Consider the following 27,722-nt stretch of genomic DNA (forward strand, 5'->3'; position numbering starts at 1 on the left):
ACATCTTCATCATCCAAATAAAGATGGTAATATTTGGAGCTAGCATTTGCAAAATAATGATCATTTGGTACACTTCTGATTGATAACTCCTGAGTGAACTCAACTATTTTAGTAGTCCAATTTATCCAGACCATTTGTAGGGAACATCTCTCCCCTCTAATGCCTAGTTGGAAGAGTTAGACCTTGTTGCTCTTCTGCTTTGGTGTCAATGCCAGTTTGAAACTGATTATTGTATATACTCATGCATAAGTATAGACATTTTAGTCAAAACATTGACACTAAAAACCTAGGTCAGCTTATCCATGGGTCAATATAAGTGCTGTTTATCCTAAAAGGAATGATCTATGAGTAGTGTGGTGAAAGGTGAGAGCTTAATCCAGCTCAGGAAAACCTAAAGGAAGCACTGGTTCTCTCTACCACAGTGCTGCTTCTGGTCATTCTGAATGCCTGGATGGATGGGAAAATGGTGGCTGCCAAATGGTTGATCATCAGAGGTATTGCTAGTCTTCCTTCTGTTTGACCACTGACTTATCCACAGATTGTATTAAAATTCATAATTTTGGTCTCAAAGTATGCCCTTGACTTGGAGTCAATATATATGTTTATATGACATACATGAATGAACTGAAAGATACCTTTTATCCCTCATGCCCCAAGTTTTGCAATATGTGAGTTATGGAGTCCTCTTTGACACAAATAAGAATTCTAATGTATTGAGGGCTGTGGTTTAAGGTATACTTCTTACATTTCCTGATTGTAAGCCATTTCACTATGTGGGGTGAGGAGCAAGATGGTGCCCACCCACACTTTGTGGAGCCCCCTGTGCTTTCTAACGAAGCAAAGGAATCTTCCCATTACCTTCCTAGTGATGGGAGAGCTTCTCCCACTACACCTGAAAGCATCAGGCTAGTTCAGGAGGTGCAGGGCAAGATCCATAGCACTCAGCATCTGCTGCCTAAAGTAGGGTTAGTCCCAAGGGGTTAAACTGATAGTGAAGTACATACAACTGGAATATTCCTTAGTGTACAGAGTAAGGACCTTATCACATTGAGGTCCTCAAGCCAGGGGACAGTGCGGGCATCCATGTGGCAGTGGAGCAAAATCAGTGGGCAGCAGGGAAAACCATCATCCTGCATCCCACATCTCACCCTTCCCCATCACATGGGAGAAGCCATGGGTGCCTGGCTCCCCACCCCCATGGTGTTCCCAGCTTACCTAATGAGATGTACTCTGGCTACCAGTGTACTTCCAGGCACAATTCAAGATGCTAGTTTTAACCTTTAAAGCCCTGAATTCTTCAGGCCCAACCTATACATCCAACCACATCTCTCAATATGAAACAGCCTGAGCCCTATGATTGGCAGGGGAGGCCCTACGCTCGATTTCTGGTGTGGCTGGTGGGAATGAGAGAGAGGGTCCTTTCAACAGTGGCTCCTTGGCTCTGGAACTCCCTTCCAAGGGACATCAGAAGTGCTCCCTCACTGTTATCTTTTAGAAAGCTAATAAAAAAAACATTTATGTGGAGGGAAGCATTTGGGGATGACAACAGTTAACCGGACTAGGTGCAATGGATGTGGAAAATGGCAATGAGATGAAAGTGATTTTGAATGTCAATTATAGTTTGTTTGAATAATGTTTTACCATGTATTGTTGTTGTTAGATGAGTATTATAGATTTTATATGTATGGATTTTATGTATTTAAATGTGAGGTGGATTGTTGAACGGTATCAAATTGTGCCATATGTTAGCTATTTTGAGTTCCTCAATGAGGGAGAGAGGGTGGGATATAAAACAAAGTAAATAAATAAATAAAATAAATTAGGTAAGCTGGGGATAGTGTGGGGGGAAGCCGGGCATCAAGGCTCCCCCATGTGATAGAGAAGATGGTGATGTGAGCCACGGGTTTATGGTAGCCTCCTGTGTCCTCAGGGCTCCGTCCTAGGAAACTTCCAGGATAGAGCCAGGATGGAGCTCTGCTGGAAGTAGCTCTGTGTCATGTGATGGCTCTGTCCTGCCCCCACCCTAGAAGCATCCTAGGACAAAGCCCAAGACTCAGTGCCTTGGGTGCAGAGCCCTGTTAGGGCAAACATGGATCACAAAGGTGGGCAATGTTCTCTAGCAGGCAGGTGAAACTGAAACAGTTCCCCCTGAACCTGGAATTCTTCTATAACAAACAACATCTCTGTTCTACTTTTTTTTTGTCTTTTATAACCCAGTGAAGTTTTCCAAGCCATTCCTTTGTGGACTCAGTTATTCAACCACTCAAGCTAACACATTCCCTTTGTTCGCTGAAGTGCTAGGGAAAGTAAATTTATATTCAATGATTCAGGGTGTTCAAGCTATTAACCCTTCAAGAAGCTATGACCACGGACCTAACTGAATCTCAAGCAGGAGTTATGCAACTGCCACTCAAAACTGTCAAGGTTCAGAAAACACTGCAAATGTAAACACAGTATTTTTCAAGTGTTGCTGCTATTGATACACAGTGGGCTTAAGGATATTACAAAATATGTTGTCTTGCATTGGTGTATGGGGCGCATATGCTCCAACATTTTACAGGTAAAAACCATGATATGTCCAAGTAACATCAGAATAATAATAATAATAATAATAATAATAATAATAATAATAATAATCCTTATTTATACCCCGCCACTATCTCCCCAACCGAGACTCGGGGCGGCTTACATGAGGCCAAGCCCAACAGCATATTACAATAAAATAAAAACCAAAGCACAAAGCAACAGTACAGTAAAATATGTAAGACATGTGAGTACAGTAAGCAATATAAAAATACAATAAAAATAATTCGCAATCACAATTTTATTTATTTATTTATTTATTTCAGTTACTTCTATCCCGCCCTTCTCACCCCCGAGGGGGGACTCAGGGCGGCTTACAAAAGAAGGCACAATTCGATGCCTATGTCAAAAATACATACATACATACAAGCAATTAAACAGTTAACAGGTTAAAAACATCAGTACATAACACAATAGTAAACAATATCATGCTCAGTGTTCAGAGTTCCATAAATCCATTCCGTTCCGTCAATTCCTGCCCATCATCAAGGTCTTTCCTTTAGCTGCCAGAAAGTCCAAAGGCCTGGTCCCACATCCAGGTCTTCAATTTTTTTCTGAATGAAAAAAGGGAAGTCGCTGATCTAATCTCCCCAGGGAGTGAGTTCCACAGATGAGGGGCCACTACCGAGAAGGTCCTGCTCCTCGTCCCTGCCAGCCTCACTTGTGATAGAGGCGGGGTTGAGAGAAGGGCCTCCCCAGAAGATCTTAGACTCCGAGGTGGGATGTAGAGGGAGATCCATTCGGACAGATACACTGGGCCAGAACTGTATAGGGTTTTGTAGGTCAAAACCAGCACTTTGAATTGTGCTCGGAATTGGATCGGCAGCCTGTGGAGCTGACACAACAGGGGGGTGGTATGCTCCCTGTATGCCACTCCGGTGAGAAATCTGGCTGCCTCCCACTGGACTAGTTGGAGTTTCCGAGCAGTCTTCAAAGGCAACCCCACGAAGAGTGCGTTGCAGTAATCCAATCGGGATGTAACAAGAGCGTGGACCACCGTGGCCAGATCCAACTTCCCAAGGTACGGGTACAATGACAATGAGCGGGCCGCATGTGCAAGATAAAAATACTAAAAACTCAGGGTGAGATAGTAATGGAGCAGATTATTTGTGAGGGAGAAGCTCATAAAAACAGGGTCATAAAAACGGGGCTTCATACAGACAGGGGGAAGGAGGAGCAACAGTGTGTGGTTGTATGGCTACTCTCTGAAAGTGCAATGGAAAAGCCAGGTTTTAAGATCCTTCTTGATGGTTCAAAGGTGGGGGCTTGCCTAATCTCACCAGGCAATGAGTTCCAGAGTTGGGTTCAAGATAGCAAAAGCTATTAATGAGAAAGAACATCCATGATAGAAGAGGCTGCAGAGGTTTGCTTTTGCCTGAATCTACTGGTAAGGGCAAGATTTCATCATTCCTCTCCTCTTATTCTGCTCATAAAATGTGAACTACAGTGGAACCTTTCTGATATGGAAATCCATCTAAAGACAACAGGCTTGGAAGGTACTGGGCAAGCTGCTCAGCATATAGCTCTCCTTCAACACAGTGCTGATATGATTACTTGTATGGTTGGCAACCTCGTGACCTTTTGACCTAGAATGGGGATAATTTTTCTGTGTCTCTATGATTTGAACACAACCCTTTTGCTTATTCGAGTCTCTTCTCTTCAGCTCTTAAAGCACACACACTGTGTAATTTTTGAAAAAATCATGCCTTGAGAGCTCGGGACAATTAAAACCATCCACTGGGATGCTGTAAAGGTCTCCAAAATTAAATTATAATCATATGTGAGTGCTAAAGCTGTTAGAAATGGATGCATTTATCTTGCATCATTGACTCACATTATAACTCCATCCTGATGCAGGTTGAACAAGCATTTAATGGAAGATTAGTACATTCCTTAAAGAGGCTGTACTTTAAATGATAATGAATCATTGGTTCTGTTTAAAAAGTCAGTAGGAATTGTAAGTGGATGTTGTATGTGACAAAGCAGCATGTCTTTTGGAAGCTGGTCATCCTTGAGGATGCTTGCCATAGATGCAGGCGAAACGTCAGGAGAAAATGCCTCTAGAACATGGCCATATAGCTCGGAAAAACCTACAACAACCCAGTGATTCCAGCCATGAAAGCCTTCGACACTACAGATATTAGTGGAATGCAGCCTGTGATAACTTTCACCATTGGTTTTATGTGTGTGAGTGTGTGTGTGTGTGTGTGCGTGTGTGTGTAAGAGAGAGAGGGGGGCAGTAGGATAACAAAGAAGTGTGGCAGGTGTTATCTACACCTGATCACACCATTGGAAAAGGTGACACCAAAAAGATATTTTTTGTACTGTGTTTCAGCAAAAAACAAACAAAACAAAAAAGCCTTTATTTTTCATAAGCCCATTGTACATAAACCATATCAATTTACCCACAAGTCTGTGCTTTTTTAAAATTTTTATTGCACATGCTCTCTGGTCAGAGCTGGCATTATTACCCAATTGCAATAATCTGTTATCCTACTAGGTGACATCAACTGTACTAGAGATAGAAATAGAAAGGGGGAGGAAAGAACTGATTTAGAGCAGCAATAATATGAGAGGAAGGCTAACCATTAAGATTACTCCTTCCCTCCTTCTCTTCTTTACTGTTCTTTTGAAATAAGAAGGTTTGATTACAGCTCTCTTTCTGTATTATGCTTCTCTCTAGGAACCGCAGTGGCACAATGGGTTAAACCCTTGTGCCGTCTGAACTGCTGATCTGAAGGTCCGAGATTCAATTCCATGAGATGGGCTGAGCTCCTGTCTCCAGCTCCAGCTTCCCATACGGGGACATGAGCGAAGCCTCCCACAGGATGGTAAAACATCCAGGCATCCTTGGGCAATATCCCTGCAGACAGTCAATTTACTCACACCAGAAGCTACTTGCAGTTTCTCAAGTACAGTAGAGCCTTGCTTGTCCAATCTTTAGTCATCCAACATTTTGTATTATCCAATGCAATCTGCTTCCCACCCGGATCCACAGCTATTTCAATACATTGTGATGTGTTTGGTGCTAAATTTGCAAATACAGTAATTACTACATAACATTTTCATTTACTGAACTGCTTTCTGTCAATTTGTTGTAAAACATGATGTTTTGGTGCTTAATTTGTAAAATCATAACCGTAATTTGATGTTTAATAGGCTTTTCCTTAATCCCTCCTTATAATCCAACATTTTTGTTTATCCAACATTCTGCCAGTCTGTTTATGTTGGATAAGCTAGACTGTAGATTCTGATACATAAAAAAGCTTCTCTCTGACTGTTGAAGAGAATTGGCTACACAATTCTGAAGAGTGTCCTAAGGTGTTTGGGGAGAAGGTCCATGCATTGAGATGGGTATCTACTGGTATTCTGAAGGCATACTGACATCCACCCAGTGCCACCCACCCTGCTGTTGTGCTACTGAAACTGTGGGGCCCAGTGGCTAAACAAACAAACCAAACAGCCCTTGAAAATAATCATATAGACACAATATGCTGTACAGAAAGAGGTACCACATTTATCTATTATTGCATGCCTTGATTTATTATTATTGAATATTTTTAGACCATAACCTGTACTATTATTCTTGCAATAATAAAATTTGGATAACTGGAAAACAAGCTGCAGTACTTCAGCAAATGAAGTGGCACACATTTGACTACTCCTTATTGGCATGATAAATTCCACAACAGCAGGGATGGCTAAGAGGATGGATGGGGAGCCATACAACTGACAGCTTTGCATTGTCCATCTCTGCAATAGCTATTTCAACAAACAAATAAACAGGGATCAAGCATGTTTCAAAATGTAATTCTCCCCCAGTTTTCAATTATGTATTAAGGTGTCCCTGGTACAGAATACAAGATGATATTTAAATAAACAGTACTGATCTTCTTTACATGCATGGACAGGATCAATCTGACAAAGTGGTGAAGAATTTTAAGCTTACATAAGCTCATTTCAAATGCAGCCTCAGGATTAGACTTTTAAAATCCACTGACAGGATTAAGAACAAAGGAAGTTATTGTACATGCAAGCAGATGGGAAATTAAGGTTTCCATCAGAAAAAAGTCAGTGATCATAAGCAGGGGAAACGGAATTTCGGTTAGTAGCCAGATCTGTGGAAATGTTTGTGCATGTGCCCAGAGCATTTGTTTGACTCTGGATTCATCAAAACTGCAGTCTGCAACCAGGAATATGGAGATATTTTTCCTGTAATATGCAGCTTTTGGTTGCTGTGTGCCTTCAAGTCATTTCTGATTTATGATCACTTTAAGGCAAACTTTCAATGAGTTTTATTGGTAAGATTTGGTTTGAAGGAACTTGCCTTTGTTTCTCTCTGAGGTTGAGAGAGTGTGGCTTGCTCTATGTCATCTTAAAGGCTTAAAATGGAAGGAAGCCAGCGATGTTCAGTGCAGCAAAAATGCACAATGGATCCTATTCAGCTTTGCAAAAGAGGAGGGAGTAAGCAAAGGAAAGGTACATCTAAACTTTGTAGAGATACCTGTTAAGAGCTGATCTCCATGCTCAGAAACAGCATGCAGTAGAGTCACTTGGGATGGTACACCTTCAGTCTATATCTGGGAATGATACATCCAAAGACCTGCTTCAAACCTCTGTTCACATTGAAAGTTAATAGGTTGGTTGGCGAAATTACTTGCTCTGCTGCATCCTTTTTCGGTTGCTAAGGGGTTGCCAGATGTGACCATCTACCAAACTATATGTCCTCCCTTTAACCCTGATGCTTTCAACCTTAAAAGACCCCATGAAGCCTCTAGGTCAGCGTTTCTCAACCTGGGAGTCAGAACCCCTGGGGGTTCTGACACAAGGGGGTTTCAAATACCATCAAAAAACTTATATTTCTAATGGTCTTAGGAACCCCTTTGGCAGAGACTCCAAGCAGGGAGGGGAGAGCAGGCATACTTGGTGCATGGCAGCGTGGTACGAATGTGCGGGCAAGGGAGAGCATGCGATGCTGGTGGGAGACTAATGTCAGAGTCCCTTCAAGGCATGAGGGTTCTGTGTGGGAAGCTTGCCCCAATTCTGCATTGATGGGGTTCAGAATTCTCTTCAATTGTAGGTGAACTATAAATCCCAGCAACTACAACTCCCAAATGTCAAGGTCTATTTCCCTCAAACTCCACCACTGTTCACATTTGGGCATATTGAGTATCTGTGCCAAGTTTGGTCCAGATCCATCATTGTTTGAGTCCATAGTGCTCTCTGGATGTTGGTGAACTATAAATCCCAGCAACTACAACTCCCACATGACAAAATCAATCCCCCTCCGCCCAACCCCACCAGCATTCAAATTTGGGCATATCAGGTATTTGTGCCAAATTTGGTCCAGTGAATGAACATATATCCTGCATATCAGATATTTACATTACAATTCATAACAGTAGCAAAATTACAGTTATGAAGTAGCAACAAAATTATTTTATGGTTGGGGGTCACCACAACATGAGGAACTGTGTTAAAAGGTCGCACCATTAGGAAGGTTGAGAACCACTGCTCTAGATAGTGCAGGATACAACTCTGACACATTTTTAACCTTTCTGAACTGTTTTAGTCTCCCTACATTTTTAAAATCAAAATTGGAAGTGAATTCCAGTTGAAGCTGTCCCTCCACCCATGTCGGATCCCCCCTTGCCTGTCAAAAATGCAGGACCTTTTAAAGTTCTAAACTTTAAAGATGTTGGAGAGTGAGTAAATAGGATTGTGTGGTCCCCCAGACCTTTGGGTGTTATCCACATCTGCTATAGCCCTATTCAGGTATTCAGACTATAGTAAGAATTGGCACATGTGGGAAAGGAGTATGTTAGTTTCAAGGCTCTTAATCTTTAATCACTTCATATGAAGAGTAATAGTGTAAAGATCTTTCCTACATGTGTTGATTGTAAATGTCATACAGAATCTCTTTTGCCTGTCATTCTTCACATGATAAGAATAAAGTCAGAGAGGACACAGGGATGCCTTTACTTGTTGCATTATAGTAGATTCTGAGTACATAAATATAGCCCATGGAGAAATCTATACAGTGGTTCCTTGATATTCAATGAAGTTTTGGTTCCAGGAGCCACTGTGGATACCCAAATATGTGAATGCTCCAATGGAGTAGGAAAATGGCATCCCTGATATAAAATGGCAAAAACCTCAAGTGAATGCCAGAGAAAGCCTGAGCATCTATGAAATGACAGAAAAACACAGTGGGTATATCTACACATCAGCATAGTGCTCTACACGCAGTAAACAATTTTCCAAACATTTTCAAGCTGTGGTTGGTTCAATCCATGGGTGCATACCCATGGATCTCGAAGGCCGACTCCATATCCTCTTTCATATCTATCTATGAAGGATTAAAACATGCAAATCCAAACCGCAGTCTGATTTGAAGAGTCCAATTGCATACATACTCATTAAAATTCCTCTGTTCAAAACCCCATCAGTGGTGATCTTTCTGCCAATCATGAGCCACTCCAAAGGAAAGGTTACAATGACTGTCTATTGGCATAGCCAAGATATATAGTGTGGCTGAGGAGGATGCTAATTAAATGTATCCAATGTAGTTAAGGGTCTCTTTCCTTTTTCTTCGTGCCTCACTGATAGCCCTTCAAATAGGGGACTTTCCTCTATAAAGCAGAACGCAAAGGCTTAAATCCATTTGTGATCCCCAAACATAGAAGATCAGGGGTGGGAATCATGTGGCCCTCCAAATGTTGAACCACAATCCCAGCATTCCTCACCCTTGCTTATGCTGACTAGGGAGAGACCTGGAATTCAACATCCCAAGGACAGGACTGCATTACTACTACTCCTCCTCCTCTGCTGTCGTCTTCTCCCTCCTCCTCCTCCTCCTCCTCCTCTGTTTCTTTATACCAGTGTTTCTCAATCTTCCTAATGCCATGACCCCTTAATACAGTTCCTCATATTGTGGTGAGCCCAGACCATAAAATTATTTTTGTTGTTACTTCAGAACTTAAATTTTGCTACTGATATAAATTGTAATGTAAATATCTGATATGTGGGATGTATTTTCAATCACTGGACCAAATTTGGCACAAATACCTGATACACCCAAATTTGAATTCTGGGGAGTTGGGGTGGGGGATTGATTTTGTCATTTGGGAGTTGTAGTTGCTGGGATTTAGAGTTAACTTACAATCAAAGAACATTCTGAAGTCCACCAAAATTGAACCAAACTTGGTATGTAGACTTGTCCACATCTGCACGGTATACAGTAGACTTCTGCAGAGGTGAGAGGATCCCTCTTGTCCTGCAGAGGGATTCCTCCCACCTCTGCAGGAGTCTACCGTATACCATGCAGCTGTGGACAAGTCTACATAGGGACCACCAAACGCAGCATTGCCCAAACACGAATCAAGGAGCATGAAAGGCACTGCAGACTACTTCAACCAGAGAAATCAGCCATAGAAGAGCAGTTGATGAACCAACCTGGACACAGCATATTATTTGAGAACACAGAAATACTGGACCACTCTAACAGCTACCATGTCAGGCTATACAGAGAAGCCATTGAAATCCACAAGCATGTGGACAATTTCAACAAAAGGAAGGAAACCATGAAAATGAACAAAATCTGGCTACTAGTATTTTTAAAAAATCTAAAATCATAACAGTAAATAAAGAAAAACACTCACAAACACAGGAATTCCAGATAAGAAACAATCAGGGCCAGCTAATCACCTCCCAACAAAAGATTCCTCCAGCAGTAAGAAGCCACACCTTGAAAACTGCTAAACCATTAAATGCTAAACAAGGTGGCTAACTGCTACATTCACACCTACCTCAAGCAGACAAGAGTTCTTTCTCCCACCTTGGACATTCCACAGATATATAAACCTCACTTTCCTAGTTTCCAAGAGACCTCACAACCATTGAGGATGCCGGCCATTGATGCAGGTGAAGCTTCAGGAGATAATGTTTCTGGAACATGGCCATACAGCCCGGAAAACACACAACAACCCAATAACAGATATTGTTTGCAGTCTATAGTTATTGTTTTAGTTTTTTATGTTTAGAGTGTAGTATTATTCTAGAAAAAGTATTTTAATCTTGTTATTGATGTTGTTTTTTGTTTTGTATATAGGTTTGGTTTTAACCTGTCTAAATAAAAAAATAATTACAAAAATAGTGTTGATAGCCTCCCATTGATGTTGTGTGTCTACCTAACAACTTCATTTAAGTAACTGTAACATTATTTGTATTTCGATATAATTGCTAAATCAGTATGGACATTGTTTTCAAAGTACTGCATAAAATCGCATAAAACTTCTGATTCTGATAGAGAGGGTTGTCCACAAGTGATAAAAATATAATAACTTGGAAAGTTTATTTCACTCAGTCTGAATCTGACAACTTTCCTTTTAACAGATTTTTGTCCAATTCCCCAGTGGTTTGCTACTTGCTAGTTGCAAATGCTTAGAAATGGTATTGATACAAAAAAAGTTAAACCAAATGTAAAGTAAAGCATTATTTCCTTTAATACTTTAAATATTACATACTTTAAAATATCACAGAAGAAAGGTATAAAACAGCCTTCTACAATATCTCTGAGAGAGAACTGACAGTAGACTTCTTTAGTGAGACAGAACATTTAATTTACCAAGTGTTTCACTTGATTTTGCAATGTGCTAGAGGACCATCTCTTACTGCCTTTGGTTTGCAACATCAGGCAAGTTAAGGAGGTTCCTGGTGTGAACTCCAGCATCTCGTGTCTTACATAAGGTGATGGTATTTCAATGTGTACTTTTTGCATTTTTAACCCTATTGGTTTTTTAAACTCTAAGCTTCTGAAGAAAAAGGAGGAGGAAGAGGAGAACAAAAATAGCAACAATTTGGGTTTCGGGTGTTGCTAGTCATAGTAAAGAAGAGAGAGCCAGGTGGACAACTCTTCTACGCTATCGTAAGGCAGCTTTATATTTAAGAAAGCACAACACATTGGGTTATTAAGCTGTGAAGATAACAGACGTCAGTTAGTCAGTGTTTTTAATGCAACAGAACAGACCACACATAGCTTTTAGGGACCTCTTCACACATCCCTTTTACCAGTGGTGGCAACTGGAGTATTTAATTTCAGCCATAGAGACTAATGGCCATCACACCCCAGATAACTATGACAGTAGACAACGGGAAGCTCCCTATCTTTCCATAAGGAAAGATGGGTTGAGTTGCTGAAAAAAGGCTCTCCCCAATGTGATGAGGCAAGGGGGAAGCTGCAATGGAATGGGGTGTGGGGCAACAGGTCCCTACCCCCCTGTTCAACTGCCACTGGGACCCAGAGATTCAAAATAATTTCAGCAGCATGCCTGACAAGATCATAGGATATAGAGAGGAATCATGTCTGCTTCTCTGACCTCCTTGGACTGTATTGATAGTTTATAATCTCCTGACAGGAGCGGGACGGAAAACCGACAGGTCACAGGTTCGAATCCGGAGAGAGGCGGATGAGCTCCCTCTATCAGCTCCAGCTCCTCATATGGGGACATGAGAGAAGCCTCCCACGAGGATGATAAAAATATCAAATCATCTGGGCATCCCCTGGGCAACGTCCTTGTAGACAGCCAATTCTCTCACACCAGAAGCGACTTGCAGTTTCTCAAGTCGCTCCTGACATGACAAAAAAATAAATCTCCTGACACTCAGTTAATGCTGAAAGCTGATAATTTTAGGATTTGCCCTGAAATCACTTGATGGGCAGCTAACTAAACATATTTATGTATTTATTTACTTCATTTATAGTCCGCTTTTCCCACCCTTGTAGTGGGACTCAAGGTAGCTTACAACTCCAGCAAGATTCATGCCATTTAAAACATAACCATAAAGCATATCCTGTCAATAATAACAGATTAAAAACATATAAAGTGCATTGTACCATTAATCCATAATCCTTGCTCATAATCCTTATTCAGACTGTGTTGAAACCGTAAAGGTTTATTCTTCAAAAATATTATGCATTGCTGCAAGAGTGTAGTGAAGACTTTTCAGAATAAAATTCTGTTTTGGCCTACTCAATATTTTCCTAATCTGCTTGTGGACCCTGACACATTGCAAGGTGTCAGACATGGAGAATGTGCACTTAATTAAGTCGTAGGAGTTTTCTGGCTGGGCAGTTAGAAACAGAAGATAAGTGGCTGTGGGAGTCAGGAGGGGTGACATTTCAGAAATGTAATAAATTGAACACCCACGTGCTGGGATGCCACAGCACTATCTTGATCCAAACAGCTAACAGTGTGAAGCAGGGCAAGACAATGTAATATTATGACAATCCATCATGATTTGTATTTACCTGGATCTGGCCAGGAGTCATGAGACTTCCCTGATGCTTTTATACTACACTTCCCATAATCTCTCACCGGTGGCATGTTGCCTGGAAATGATAGAATTATAGAGCAACAATATCTAGAGGTTCTCAACCTGTGGGTCCCCAGATGTTTTGGTCTTCAACTCCCAGAAATCCTAACAGCTGGTAAATTGACTGGAATTTCTAGGAGTTGTGGGACAAAACACATGGAGACCCACAGGTTGAGAACCACTGATCTAGACAGAGGGTCACTTCCCCCATCGTCAACCTAAACATTTTGAAGAAGAGAGATGATGAAAGGGGAGTGGGGGAGAGCATAGGAATAAAAATATCAGATTGGTCCTTTTCAGACACAGAGCAACAAAACAAACCTGTTTTCCCAGTTGGTCCTTCTTGACAAAGCCAGTGGCTGCAGCAATATTTCCAGCACCTTCCACCGTCTTATGTGCTACAGCTGTGACTCCAGTCACTACAGCTCCCCCAACATTTGACACTTGTTCTTTGGTCTTCTCAGCCACTGTGAAAAAAATATGCACAGTGATAGAATGAGGGAGAAAGCTTAATTTTTTCATGTGGTCAGTTCTCTGGAATTTGGCTATCTCAGAGAATTGCATTTTTGAGTTAATTCAAAAAATACTGTAACTGATTTCAAATAACGCCTTACTTTCAAACTCTGGCAACCCCTATTCCAATCCTCCCAGTCTCAATACAACACCACATTTCCTTCAGTACAGATGGTTATCAACACATTAACTCGTGCTCCTTCTTTGAATCCAATATGGTAGAGATTGGGCCTAATTTACTGAGTCCTCCATTTGACCCAGGTAGAGAAGACCAATGAGCAGACTGGAGTGATTGCTTCCATAAAGAAGGACAATTTTTTGTTTTTGGCAATGTATCTTGTTTACTTACTTCCAATTTCTCCGCCTGAATCAGCAAGAAAGCAAAGAGGCTTGCAATATATTAGTCCTCCCAATCCAGGTATCCTCATTTTCATATAATGCATTTTTCACATTATATTAATCATATGGTCAATCATTAATCCTGTAGAAATGAATGAGCAGGCAGTAGGCCAGTATGTGTAGGCAGCACCTACTTCCTCTTGCTCACCTTCTCTCTAAATGGCCCCAAACTATGGATTTTGTTCATTGAGAATCCCTACTCCTAGCTCTCCCAGAGGGAAAATTCATGTGAGCAAGAGAAGATGGGGTAGCTTTGCCTGATCTTCTTGTACACTACAGTGCTCAGAGCAGGCAGGGTGAGATGATAGGAACATGATCTTCTTATGGGCAATGCCTACCCTCAGAAGCATGTTCATCTTGCTGTAGTGTCTACAGATGGTGGGCAAGAAAGAAATTAACAGTAGGTGTTCCTTTCTAAGAAATGTTGAGAATACTCCCTAATTTTCTTATATTCTCTGAACAAGAGTATCTTGACATATCTGTCTTCCTCTCAAAAGTAGTCATTGCACTAATGTAATTAGGGAGTTTTGCAAAACAAATGGCCAAAAATTGGGTCTACAGAAAAAGAACTTTTAGCACAGTGGGAAAAAAATGACCACATGTCTTGAGCACAAGAATTGTCTATGCTAAAACACTGGGAGCTTTCCTTTATTGTGGCATTTTTTTTCTATAATTGATTGGAGAAACACCCTGAAATAAATATGCACAAGAAAATCTTATAACCTGTGTCCAACTAGAAAGAAAACCTTTGAAGTTATTGCTTCATGCAATAATTTAATAGTCACATATGTAATTCCTATAGCATTTTCCTGGCTGCATACTTCCTGACCAACCTCAGGAACATGCCATGACATAAGAGCGGGGGAATTGATGAGCCAGAAAAGAGTGAGTGAGCTCTTGCAGGAATTGATTCCATACTCAACCAGTGTCTCCTTCTCTCAGCAAGAAGAAATGAGAAAATGATCAAAGCCACTCTTTCCAGTTGGTTTAGGATGCTCTCTTCTAGAATGCTCTTCCAGCTTATGCTTTTTTTCTTCATATCAAAAGTGACTTGTGAAACTGCAAGTTGCTTCTGGTGTGAGAGAATTGGCTGCCGGTAAGGACGTTGCCCAGGGGATGCCCAGATGTTTTGTTGTTTTACCGTCCATGTGGGAGGCTTCTCTCATGTCCCTGCATGGGGAGCTGGAGCTTATCCGCGCTCTCCCCAGATTTGAACCTGCGACCTGTCAGTCTTCAGTCCTGCTGGTACAAGGGTTTAACCCACTGCATCACCAGGGGCTCCTTAGCACAAGGAGCTTGTGCTAACTCATGGGCAATGCAGTGACAGGAACTGGACAGTGCCATCCAGTTGAAGAACATAAGCAAAAGATGGCTATTACATAGTGCTGGGATGGGTATTGTAGTCTCTCTCTCTCTCAGACATTTCTCCATACCCCCTAGAGATGTGTTTATCAAACTCTGCTGCTCTAGGTGTTTCTACAATTCCTAAAAGCTGGTAAGCTGGCTGGGATTTCTGGGAGCTGAAGTCAAAAACACCTGGAGGAGAAGAGTTTGAGAAGGTGTCTGGGAGCTTTAGAGGACAAAATGCCCCACCCTGCCTCCCAACACACACACACATAGGAACAGGTGCAGTGGGGGATATGGCACACCAAAGTTTCCTGGAAAGATAATGTACCCCCTAGTCTTACAGTTGCCACTATGGAATAGATAAATAGAAGCCACCACCTCTGCCTACTTACTTACCATCTCTCATTGGGGAGTGTAGAAGACTGAGCTCATTTGGCCCCATCATACCACCATAACACTCAAGAGGTGGAGTGAGTGATCCAATTACTACGACTATGATCACCTTTTTCTGTTGCCTAGAGGAAGGTGATGGATTTAATTAAAAGGGTTTTTTTTTACTGTCTTGATAAACTTGGGTATTCCTTAGCTGTTATTTTAATGGACCAGTTAAGTAGTATGGACTGGGTAAATGTAAAGTTGAAACTGCAACACCTGCTTTCCTTGGAAACACTTTCCAAGTTTATAAAAACTAATGTGTTAAGTGATATCAACAACACACATAGAGCTTAGTTTTCTTTCAGAAAAAAACAAGCTAAAAAATTCAGTTGAGTAGTAGGAAGAGTAAATCCTTAGACATTAGGATGAACAGCAGATGATAAAGGAGTCTGGCATTCCCTCTCTTAACCTTGGCATTTGCACAAAACCCAGAGCTCCAAGAAATGCTATGAGCAAACACCTTGTGGGCTGTCCTCTTTTAGCCTTTCCTAGATGACAAAAAGATTCAATGGTTTCATACATTCAGCAGCAGGAATCCAGCCCACACAAAATGAGCCACCAGTTCTCTAAATGCACAGAGATTGAGCACCAAAGAGAAAAGAATGCGGGTGAAGTGCATTTGTTATCCCATATCATCTTCTGCTTCACTTGTCAAGTCACTTTACCCTGTAAATATGCATGCTGTATACTTAATAAAAAGCAGCACATTGAGATATGTAAAAAAAAACAAAACAAAAAAACAACAACAATGGTGCTAGTTCCCAACAGGTCCCTCCTAGGTTTTCTCAGGCTCATGCTGAGAAGAAAGCTTTGTTCTCTCCTTCCTCTAGTTGGAAATATTATTAATGCTTTACCAATTAAGGCTGGATCTGTCAAATGCAAATAATTTCTTTTGGAATGGTATTCCTGCTGTTCATCAAACATCTTCCCTCTAAGGTAAAGGTTTTTCCCTGACATTAAGTCCAGTCATGTCCAACTCTGGCGGTTGATGCTCATCTCCATTTCTAAGCTGAAGAGTCGGTGTCATCCATAGACACCTCCAAGGTCATGTAGCCAGCATGACTGCATGGAGTGCTGTTACCTTCCCGCCAGAGTTGTACCTCCCACTGGAGTGGTACCTATTGATCTACTCACATTTGCATGTTTTCAAACTGTTAGGTTGGCAGAAGCTGGGCAGTTTGAAAACATGCAAATGTGAATAGATCAATAATACCACATCTGCGGGAGGTAATGGTGCTCCATGCAGTCATGCTGAGCACATGACCTTGGAAGTGTCTACGGATAACGCCAGCTCTTTGGCTTAGAAATGGAGATGAGCACCCTCCCCCCCCCACACACACACACCTCTGAGTCGGACACAAATAGGCTTAATGTCAAGAAACCTTTACCTTATGGCACAATGATGAACTTTGTGCAGCTCTTAAATGATTGGCTTTCCATGAAATTGTTTCCACCACAGAACATGTTGTTTTCTACTTTAAACTCCTAATTACTACAAGGGTACACATCTGCATATACCCTCCAACATTTCACAGATGAAAGCTGGGATATGTGTGGCCAAACAACATTATAGTGTGGTCAAGATGGCAAAAATTATTAATGAGGAGGAACAAATAAGCCAGTTTATTTTTGCCTGAGCCTACTGAGAAGGGCAAGGTTCCTCTTTCTCCTCTTTGGGAGTTAATTGACTTCTCTTGTACTTTGAACTCAGTTTGTAGCATCTGAAGTAAGCTGAGGACAGAGGGAGAACATAGGAGAAAAAACCGGAGCCTTACAAGAGCAATTTAAAAAGTGGGACAACAGAGGATTAATTGGTACTGTGCATGCCAAAATGGGAATGTTCAGTCTCCATTAATGCACCTCTTTGAGACACAATTGCTGGGGAAAAAGAAACAGCCCTGGGGCCCAATTCTCCATCCTAAGCTAATTAGACTGGCTTTACACCAGCTGTTGCTCAAGACTAGATAAGGATGTGAGCCAATTTGCTGATTGCTGAACATCTATTGGTGTACTAGAGCTTTTTCAATAGTCAAAGGAAGTAGAATCACAATGCAAATTAAGATCCTTACAAGTTTTACCTAAAGGCACATCCATTCCCCAGTGACACTAGCTACGTGCTTTCCAGCACACTTGGTTTCATTGCCCACCTACTCACTGTCATGAATCAGAGCTTCATCAGAGATGAAAGACTTCTTTACGGGGTTGGTGGCAAATTTATGATGGACATAGAATCAGAAATTATGATTTGGACTTACCTGTTGTGACTCCTTGAACAACTCCATCCCTGGTCTTTGAACCTGTTGATGAAAGAAGGAAGAAAATCAGTCACCAGCAGATTTGAATGAAACAGATCTTAGCAAGCAGCACTCTATAAAACTAGAGTGCTGCAAGTACAGTTTCCTTTTCCTAATTGTAGCAAGATCAAGCTCAACATTTTATAGGAGCTGTATTCCTGTAAAAAGACACTGGCTCAAGGATCAAATATGTTCCTGGATGCCTGCCAGAGACCTCATATCTATAAACATATCTACACACAGGCACTTTCATATATATATATATATATATATATATATATATATATATATATATATAGCACAGATACCTGAACACATCTTTCTAATTCACAGGCATAGACATTCACATGCACAAAGTAAGTCACATTCATAAAGACACGCTTCCTCTCTTTCTCATGCATGCGTGCACGCACACACACACAATACTAACAGCAGCAGGTAGCTTCCATGTCAATGGGCTACCACCCAAAATCCTCCAATGTAGCATAAGTATTTATAGTTATACCAGCATTATTGGAGCTCCTAAGTGGTACTCCAACATTATGAAACACCTGATAAAGTTTGGGTTTTTTTTTTTCATGTCAGGAGCGACTTGAAAAACTGCAAGTTGCTCCTGGTGTGAGAGAATTGGTCGTCTGCAAGGACGTTGCCCAGGGGATGCCCGGATGTTTTGATGTTTATGGGAGGCTTCTCTCATGTCCTTGCAATGGGGAGCTGATAGAGGGAGCTCATCCGTGCTCTCCCCAGATTCGAACCTGCAACCTGTTGGTCTTTCTGTCCTGCTGGCACAAGGGTTTAACCCATTGCATCACAGGGGGCTCCCAAAGTTTGGGTGCCATTGTGCAATGAGCAATGCACACTGCACAATACTGCTGTACTTCACTATTAGCAGAATAAGTGTGTTGCACGAGTAATTGGTCCTTCATTTTAGTGTGATTTATGCATGCCTATGCCACCAACAGAATGCCAGCCACAATCTGCAACTAACCCAACTAAGGCATGCACATAAATAACAGACACTCACACTGATAAGCATGTACCACACTAAACTACTGGTGGAGCAAAACATTTGGAAATGCTCATTCCTAGGTTTGCAGTCCTCCACACAGACTCAACGGGCCTAGGTTCTGAGATGACTCATATAATTATATTGACAATTCTCAACCTCCCCAGCAATCTTTTGCTTTAAAACACTGCTTCTTATCAGACATGTTTTAATAGAGAAAATGGAAAGGCTTAGCCGGTTTCTAGATTAGGATGGACCATTGTTTTTAAAGATGTATGTTATATTTGTAAATTGGGTTATTATTGCTGATAGTTTTAGATAGTCAGGTTGCTATAAAGAATTTTTGGGTTTAAATATGTCTTATTTCTTTTTAACTTTGTATGTTCTTATTGTATTGTTAGCTGCTCTGAGCCTCACCTTGGTGTGAGAAAAAAGTGGGGTAAAAATCTACTCAAATAAATAAATTGTGGAAGGCAAGGAGCTGCCAAGGAAATCTGGAAGGAGACATGCCCTGAAACTATAAAGGGCATAAGGGTATTATATTATGTTTTTAGGCCTGTCAGAGCCAATTCACATTTGGGGATGTCCTTTTAAAAACAAGAAGGGTATGACCTACCATTTCAATCTAATTCAACCCCTCAATAAGCAGTATTCATGTTAATTGGTGATCATGAAACTAAACAGACAGCATAAAACTCAAGATGTCAGCTATTCCTACTTTTCTGAATGGGTAAAAATGTCCATGGACAACAGTACCCAGGAGCAGAGAATGCCACGGACTTAAATCTCCTCAACTGTACGCAATCTATACACAAGGTAAGAGGAACTCAGTGGCACATATTGGCTGCCTCACATCAAATCCCTAGAAAGGAAACAGGAGAAATCATGTCATCTGCTGGAGCTCCAGGATAACAAGAGACCTTCCTTGTTCTGGCAAGGGACTGAAGTGATAATGCTGTAGTTTGGCAGCACTCGGTGCCGAAACTGGATCTGAAAAGTAAGTAGGTACCTAGCTAGTCCTGAGGGATTACTGGCTTCTCTGATGGAAACCAAAATTTTAATGCTTAGTTTGTATACACCGTATGAATAAATAAACACTATATCATAGAATTCCCAATGCATTTTATCTGCATTCAAGGAAATGAAATCACTGGGACCTCAAATGTATCATCATTTGGCAGATGGGTTGAATCCTCTTGGTGATTTGCATTGGCATAGCTAGGAGGTAGCAATTATTCCTTATGTTGTGTTAGGAGCTATCCAGCATCTACTTACACAACAGCTTTCCATAATGTATTTCAAATTGCTGGACAGCTCTACACCTTCAGCTGTCATATCTGTTCTTGATCTAAGATCAAGTATTACATACATTTTATTTTAAACCATCTGTTTCTAAACTTCTCTTTGTCACAAATCCTGAATTTGAGTTGTAGCTAATTGTCGTTGTCAAAATCCGTCTTAGAAACTGGCCTGATTAATCTGCTGCATTGCTTTGCAGAAGCCTTGTTGTTTTTAAGGGAATTTACAGGAAAACCTGAAAAGCACTCTATTCTTCTTCATACGTATATGCACTTACTGTCTCCTACGTTTAGGGAATAAAAGCTACTTAATATATGGATGGTCATGGTACTCTTCTCTGAGATAAGGAACCTCATCATAGCTTCTTTGGAGCACAAGTTCAAGAGAGAGCTAGTGTAGTGTAGTGGTTTGAGCCTTAGCCCAGCATACCTGTCTGAACGTATCTCCTTCTACGTTCCACCTCGGAGTTTAAGATCTTCTGGGGAGCCCCCGCTCTCGGCCCCACCTTTATCACAAGTGAGACTGGTGGGGACAAGGAACAGGTCATTCTCGATGGTGGCCCCTTGCCTGTGGAATGCACTCCCCGGGGAGATTAGGTCATCAACATCCCTCCTCTCCTTCAGAAGGAAGTTAAAAACCTGGATGTGGGACCAGGCCTTCGAGTAAGCTGGCAGTTGGACAAAAGACAATGACGACCAGAGGACAATGACGATGCTAGACGGATCATGGATTTATGAATTAGCGAACACTGACCACAAGATGATTTTATTGCTGCAACTGTATTGTTTTGATTGTTTTAATTAGTTATAATTGTTGACGTTATATTGTAATTTTGTATATTGTATTTGTGAATTGTTGGGCATCGAATTGTGCCTTTTGTAAGCCACCCTGAGTCCCCCACTAGAGGGTTGAGAAGGGCGGGGTAGAAGCACCCCAAATAAATAAATAAATAAATAAATAAATAAATAAATTAGACTATGACTCTGGAAGCCGGGATACAAATATCCATTCAGCCATAAAACTAGAGCCCCTGGTGGCGCAGTGGGTTAAACCCTTGTGCCGGCAGGACTGAAGACCGACAGGTCGCAGGTTCAAATCCGGGGAAAGGCGGATGAGCTCCCTCTATCAGCTCCAGCTCCTCATGAGAGAAGCCTCCCACAAGGATGATCAAAACATCAAATCATCCAGGCGTCCCCTGGGCAACGTCCTTGCAGCCGGCCAATTCTCTCACACCAGAAGTGACTTGCTCCTGACACGACAAAAAAAAAACCCCATAAAATTCACTGGGCAAGAAATATTTTTTCAGCCTCAAAGGAAGGCAAGGGCCAACATCTTGTGAACAAGGCTTGCCAAGTTCACATGTACAGAAACCACATGTTCACAAGGTTCATAAGGTCAGAAACCATTTGAAGTAACAAAACGGCAACTCCAAGACTGCTATAGTCCAAAAAAAAAACAAAAACCCCCAAACAAAAACCAATGCTTTAAAGCATTGATACAGACAACATTCATCTTTTAATTTGAATGTGTAGACATGCTAGTTGGTCACAGTTTTCCTTGGGAGACACTGTTTTTGGACTGTAATTACATACATTCCAACGTTTCACAGATGAAGACTTGGGCATGTGTGGCCAAACAATGACAGAGTATAAGCAAACTGGCAAAACTTATAAATGAGGAAGTATGTGCATTTTAGGAGAGACTAAAATGCACATGCTCTTGCCTAAGCCTACTTTGGGGCTGGAGGGTAAGAGTGATATTGAGTTAACTGAGTAGGAAATACTTGCAGAATCAGATGTCACCAGTGGAAGCAAGCTGAGGACAAGGGGGAGAGTGGGAAAAGGAAAGAGAAACTGGGGCATTTAAAAAGCAACTGGAAAAAATGAAATGAGAGAGAGGATTAGTCAGGAATGCCTCTTCCAAATTGCAACAATTGGAGGGTATGTCCTTCATATACCATGTTCATTTATCAAATAACTCTCAGCTCTCACTGCTTCCCCTTTTCTCTCTTTCTCTGCGTTCTTTCACTTACATTGCATCAGCTGCTCCCTTGGCTGGGGGTCTATGTAAGAAGCGTCACCTTCCCAAAGCTCTAATCACTAAAGCTGCAAAGATGGCTATTGTTCAGTTCCCTCATTTGCAGGCAGAGAGCCAGTCTCCTCTTGAACACACACAGAAGGCCTGGCATCTTTACCAAGCAGGCTGCCGTATGGCTCTATAATAGGCATGAACTCATCACTCATAACAAAGGCACAACAGCCTTGCCTTGAGTAATAATCAGTTTTGATTCCCTTGTCTCCCTCTGCTCTGAATGCTAGTTATCTTCAATCATTCAGGAGAATCAAATATAGCATAGAAGCCCCATGGTTTAAGGCTGAGAGAAATAACAGATAATCCTGGGAGAAAACAAGATATATGCCTGTGAGACGAGAAGCTTTTAATTTGCTTTACATCCTCACATATAGTCTTCCTGGCACTGAGAAATTCCTCCCAACCTTGCTTGTCTGTATATCTCCAAGACACCTGTTGATTCATGGTGATCTTGTGAATTTGATAGGTAAACTCCATTTTTTTTACTACTAGGCAAAATAAGGCAAATGAAACAGGCAGCTTATACTATCTGTTAATTGTAATCACTTAGTTTTTCTACCTGAAGCTTCAGACCACCCTTGTCTGAAAGATATGATATAGGACTTGTTTTTCTGCTTTTAGAAGCAGTAGATACAGAGATACCAAAAGTAATACTAAAATATCTGGTAACCCAGCAGCATGGAGCACTGTTGTTCTCATGTACAGAACATGCCATAATGATGCATATTTCACTAGACATATATAGCTGCTGTATCCCTAAACAGGTTGAATTATGCATTGTTACCCTTGCTAGTATCCCAGATGGGACTTAACATCAGCCAAGGATTGGGAATCTTTACAGACACTGAGCCATAGAATCAGTATTCCTGCAGAAGGAAATTCTAGGACAGATACCAGATTTTGTTGATGCTCCAGTCAAAGAGTGTGCCTTTTGATCTAATTTCCTTCAACATTAGTAAAAGTGAACTCACTGTTCCTGAGGGCTCATCAAAAAACATGCTAGTTCTTTGAAGCCTGGGTATGGCCAATTTTAATCCCATTTTAAAGCTGTTTCAATCCATCAAAATAAAATGCTTTGCAATCTCAACATATCACAGAATGTTTTGGTTTTGATATTGCTCTGGGTGCCTAAATGGGTCTGCCACACATCTGAGTTCATCCCTTGGGGGCAGATACAACAAACACCATGAAATTCAAAAGCAAAATGTTTCTGAGATTTCCAGCAAAAACCAGCGAATGTTAGGCTGCCCTGAGTTTTACAAGTAAAAATAAAGCAAAGATGGGGTCAGTAGCCAATGTCCCTCTGGAAAGGGTCCAATGTTCAACTGCCAGAAGTCCATAAATCTGCTGCTTTTCTCCCTTGGCATCATTTGTCTGCTCTGAGCAAAAAAGGGAGGAGAGCAATTTTCTTCATTTGCAGTGCAATTTCTCTCTGGATGATTGTAGTAACTGTGTGCAGAAGGAGGGCTCAAGTGAAGAGAAAATCCACTGAGGACATCATCTTCAGTCTCCCTGCTCCAGCCTTAATGCCAGTTCCTAAAACTGGCATTTAGAATGAGCACTGAATTCATTCTTGGGCATGAAGAAGCTGAGGAAGCATAGAAAATAGACAACTAGAGAATAGCCAAACCATTAGATCACAGATGATAGGAGAAATGAGTTGCTGCCCTTCCTAGTGTAATGGTATCTACAAATTATCATGCAGGTGAAAGCAGTGACTGGTCTATCTGAGGAAGCTTCACCCTTTGAAACAATTTTTGCCTTCCATACTTATGGTGGCTCCTGGATGGGAGAGTTCAAAATGCAATGTTTCTGAACTTTGGAGACCAGTGAGTGTACAGCTGATTTTAAACATGAGGGGCAATGTAATGCATAAAACAATGACATCACATAGGTGCATACCTAGAACAAGATCAGAAAATGCTGGACTGCAAATCCAATGGTATTTCCCAATCAACCACAATGGCTAAGGCTTATAGAAATGGCAGCCATATTGGACAATTCAGTCCTCTCCAGTAGCCACACCTGCTGAAGAAGCAAGTCCAGAAGAAACAACACTTTAAGTTGTCACCTAGAGGCAACAGCACCCAAGAATGGGCCTCCCAATGATTATTACCAGAGTCTTACATGTTCATATACCAGCATGCCATCCTTATGGTGCTCCACTGCTAGATGGTTAAACACTGCTTACCCTTAATCGTGTTTCTTTGAGTGGTCATCTGTGAAATTCGCACATATGGTAGTTAACTGCACTTGCACAGTAGCCTCTATCTGGAAAGCTGTAGTTCTTTACGTTTATAGCCCCGCCCACACTCCCCAGGGGTATATAGCCAGAGGGAGGAGCTGTAGCCTCAGTTCCTTGGCCATCTATAGCAGCCAAAGGACCAAGGTGTGACCAGTAGTGGGGTTGTGTGAATTTCACATATGACCACTCAAAGAAACATAGTTACAGGTAAGCAACCATTCCTTCTTCATGGTCTCTGTGAAAATCATACATATGGTAGACTAGCAAGTCACAGACCTTGGATGGTGGGCGTCATGCCAATGATGATAGCAGTACTGCTCTCCCGAAACTGGCATCCCTCCTAGAGACCACATCCAGTCTATAATGCATGACAAACATAAGTGGGGGTGGAGCAAATGGCTGTCCTGAAGATTTCTTGAAAAGGAACACCCTCAGGAAGGCTGTTGATGTGGCCATTAAACTTGCAGACCGGCCCTTGATGTGTGCTGGAAGATCCCGGCCTGCAAGGTAATAGGCCAACCGGATCGTGGACACGATGCATGAGGCCCATGGAGTAATTCCTCTGTGATGAAACCGGGAGGCCCATGGAGTAATTCCTATATTTCAGAAATAATCTAGGTGATTTTCTGTGCTCATTTGTCCTGTGAACATAAAAGGCCAGAGCCCTCCACACATCCAATAAGTGGAGAGAACACTCTAAGGCAGAGGATGGATTTTTTAAAAATACGGGTAAAATTATTTCCTGCGAAATGTGAAACAAGTCACCTTTGGGAGAAAAGTCTGGAGGACCACCTTGTCCTTATGGAACAAGCTCATCCACCCATAATGCACATGGTTCACCGGCTCTCCAAGCCAAAGTGATGGTGACCAGAAAAATCTGTCTTCCAAGTTAGGTAAGAGACATGGGCAAACACCAAGGGTTCAATGGCAGTCTAGTGGGAGCAGACAAAACAAATTCCAGGCTCCAAGTCACAACTGGTGGGGAGACCAACGGGCAAACATTTTTATAGTCTTGTAGAAATAATTTTATGAGTGAGCCTACAAAACAAGATGCAAACCCAGCTCTCCTCCTATAAGAAGAAATCACAGCCAGATAAACCTTAATGAGGATAGTGATACTACAAAGTCTAGGATATGTGAGGTTGAGGCTGTCAGTGGATCCACCCCTGTTGGCCTAAGGAAAGTAAGAAAATGATTCCATTTGCTACTGTAGGAATGTTTTGTGGATGCCCTATGTGTGGCATCGAGTATGGCTCTTACTGGCTCTAAAAGGGGGGCAGCCAAACCCTCCATGCTGTCAGGTGGAGCTGCCGGATGTCCGGGTGGAGAACTCATTCCTGCTGGGATGTTAGCAGGTCAGGTGTAAGGTGAACATGGACAGACTCCCTTCTGGAGAGGTGCAGGAGAAGAGCTAACCACGGCTGCTGGGCCACCATGGGGTGACAATGACACAGTCAGCATTGTTGCCCTGTACCTTGGATAGCAAGGGAACTGGTGGGGAGAGATAGAGGCAGGCTTGGTGCCAGCTGAAACGTAGAACACAATACAGTAATACAGGTGGGATGTAACTAAGACATGTACCACCATGGCCAAATCTCACTTCTCAAGGAATGGGCACAGTTGGCGAACAAATTCTAATTGCACAAAGACCCTCCTGGCCACCACAGATACCTGGGCCTCCAGGCTCAGTGCTGTGTCCAGGAAGACCCCAAAACTGTGGACCTGTGTCTTCGGGGGGAGTGTGATTCCAACCAGCACAGGTTAGCTTCCTATTCCCTGATCTGCCTTCCTGCTGAACAGGAACACCTCTGTCTTGTCTGGATTAAGTTCCAGGTTGTTTACCCTCATCCAGTCCATTACTGATGACAGATAATAGTTTAGAGTCAGGATAGCTTCCTTGGCTTTAGATGGGAATGAATAGAGTTGGGTGTCATCTGAATATAGGTGACATTGTACTCCAAAACTCTGAATGACATCTCCCAGAGTTTTTTTTTCTCTTGGAATAAACTGAATTGCAAATATCCTGCTCAACATTTTTGGACTGATTTTGATATTTAACTTCCTAGATTATTTATATGGAAAAGCCAATACTCAGGGAGGAATAAAACTGAAAATCCTCTTCTCACTTTTTTAAAAATTTTAACTAGAGTTTTCTTGGCATGTAGCCTCCTCTTTCAAGGGGCTTTCCATATTATTTGCTCCAACAAGAACACAGGGTAAACCAATGTGCTATTCAATAAAGAGTCAACTTGTGGAGCAAGTCTTTGAGATGAGGTTTGGACTGTCATCATAACATTGTCCTGCTCTTTTCCATCTATGACATGCTAGGGATATAAGCTAAAGCTTCTAAGCTTTTTGCTGGATAATGAAAAACAAATTTCCTTTTAGAAGATTGGGACAGCTCTGAAATAAATTGACTCATTAAAAGAAAATCCCCTTCTCAAGTGCTTTTCATTTTGCTCACTACCAAAAATTCAAACCTATATTCTCCTGCTCTAAATGTTGCAATTCAGTTTATTCCAAGAAAAAAAATAAGCTTATTATAGTAGGATAAAAAAAGAGAAGCATTCTTGTAATCACCAGCCAAAGGAGGATCCCGAGTGCAGCCTTTTCCCAGTGCAAAGCGAAAGCACACATTGCTCATTACAGGGAAGCTGGAGGAGGCATACTTTGTGGCCATGTACCCCTTTGCTAATGGCAGGGGAAACGAAGCATTTCCCCCCAAGGCAAATCAATTATGTAGCTTTCTAGATCTGCTCGGCTTGCATGCCAGATGGTGGAAGGGGGGAGGAATAGGAAAGCGAATGCATGTTCTAAAACAGATCATCTATGGAAAAGCTACCCTCTCATCAGCTATGAATCATGCCATCTCTCCATCAGAAGAGAAATATTAAGTGGCCCAGTTCTTCATGCTACTAGAAGCCCAATGCAATCATCTTAAAGATGCACATCAAGAAGGAATCACTCTTTGGCCATGATCTAACACATAGGTGAGCAAAGCAAGGACTTGGCACCTCAGGCAGTACCTCTGGCTGTTTTTGCAGTTTTTGATTTCTACAGAATCTGGACATCTATTTTCTAGCCAAAGGAAAAATAAAAAATGTATTGTGTCTTTTAGGCAGATAATACACATGGT

At 41.6% G+C, this 27,722-nt stretch overlaps 1 protein-coding gene across 1 annotated transcript in view; it reads right to left on the minus strand.

Moving 5' to 3' along the window:
- SNCA (synuclein alpha) overlaps positions 1-27,722 on the minus strand; it is a 79,036-nt gene that overhangs the window by 36,506 nt on the left and 14,808 nt on the right. Inside the window, exons 3-4 of the mRNA XM_060779243.2 lie at positions 17,907-17,948; positions 13,279-13,424 (exon numbers count right to left, since the gene is read on the minus strand). Coding sequence (XP_060635226.2) covers positions 13,279-13,424; positions 17,907-17,948 — 188 coding nt within the window. The remainder of the gene's footprint in view (positions 1-13,278; positions 13,425-17,906; positions 17,949-27,722) is intronic.

The sequence above is a fragment of the Anolis sagrei genome, chromosome 5, assembly GCF_037176765.1.
Source record: "Anolis sagrei isolate rAnoSag1 chromosome 5, rAnoSag1.mat, whole genome shotgun sequence".
In the NCBI taxonomy this organism is placed as follows: domain Eukaryota; kingdom Metazoa; phylum Chordata; class Lepidosauria; order Squamata; family Dactyloidae; genus Anolis; species Anolis sagrei.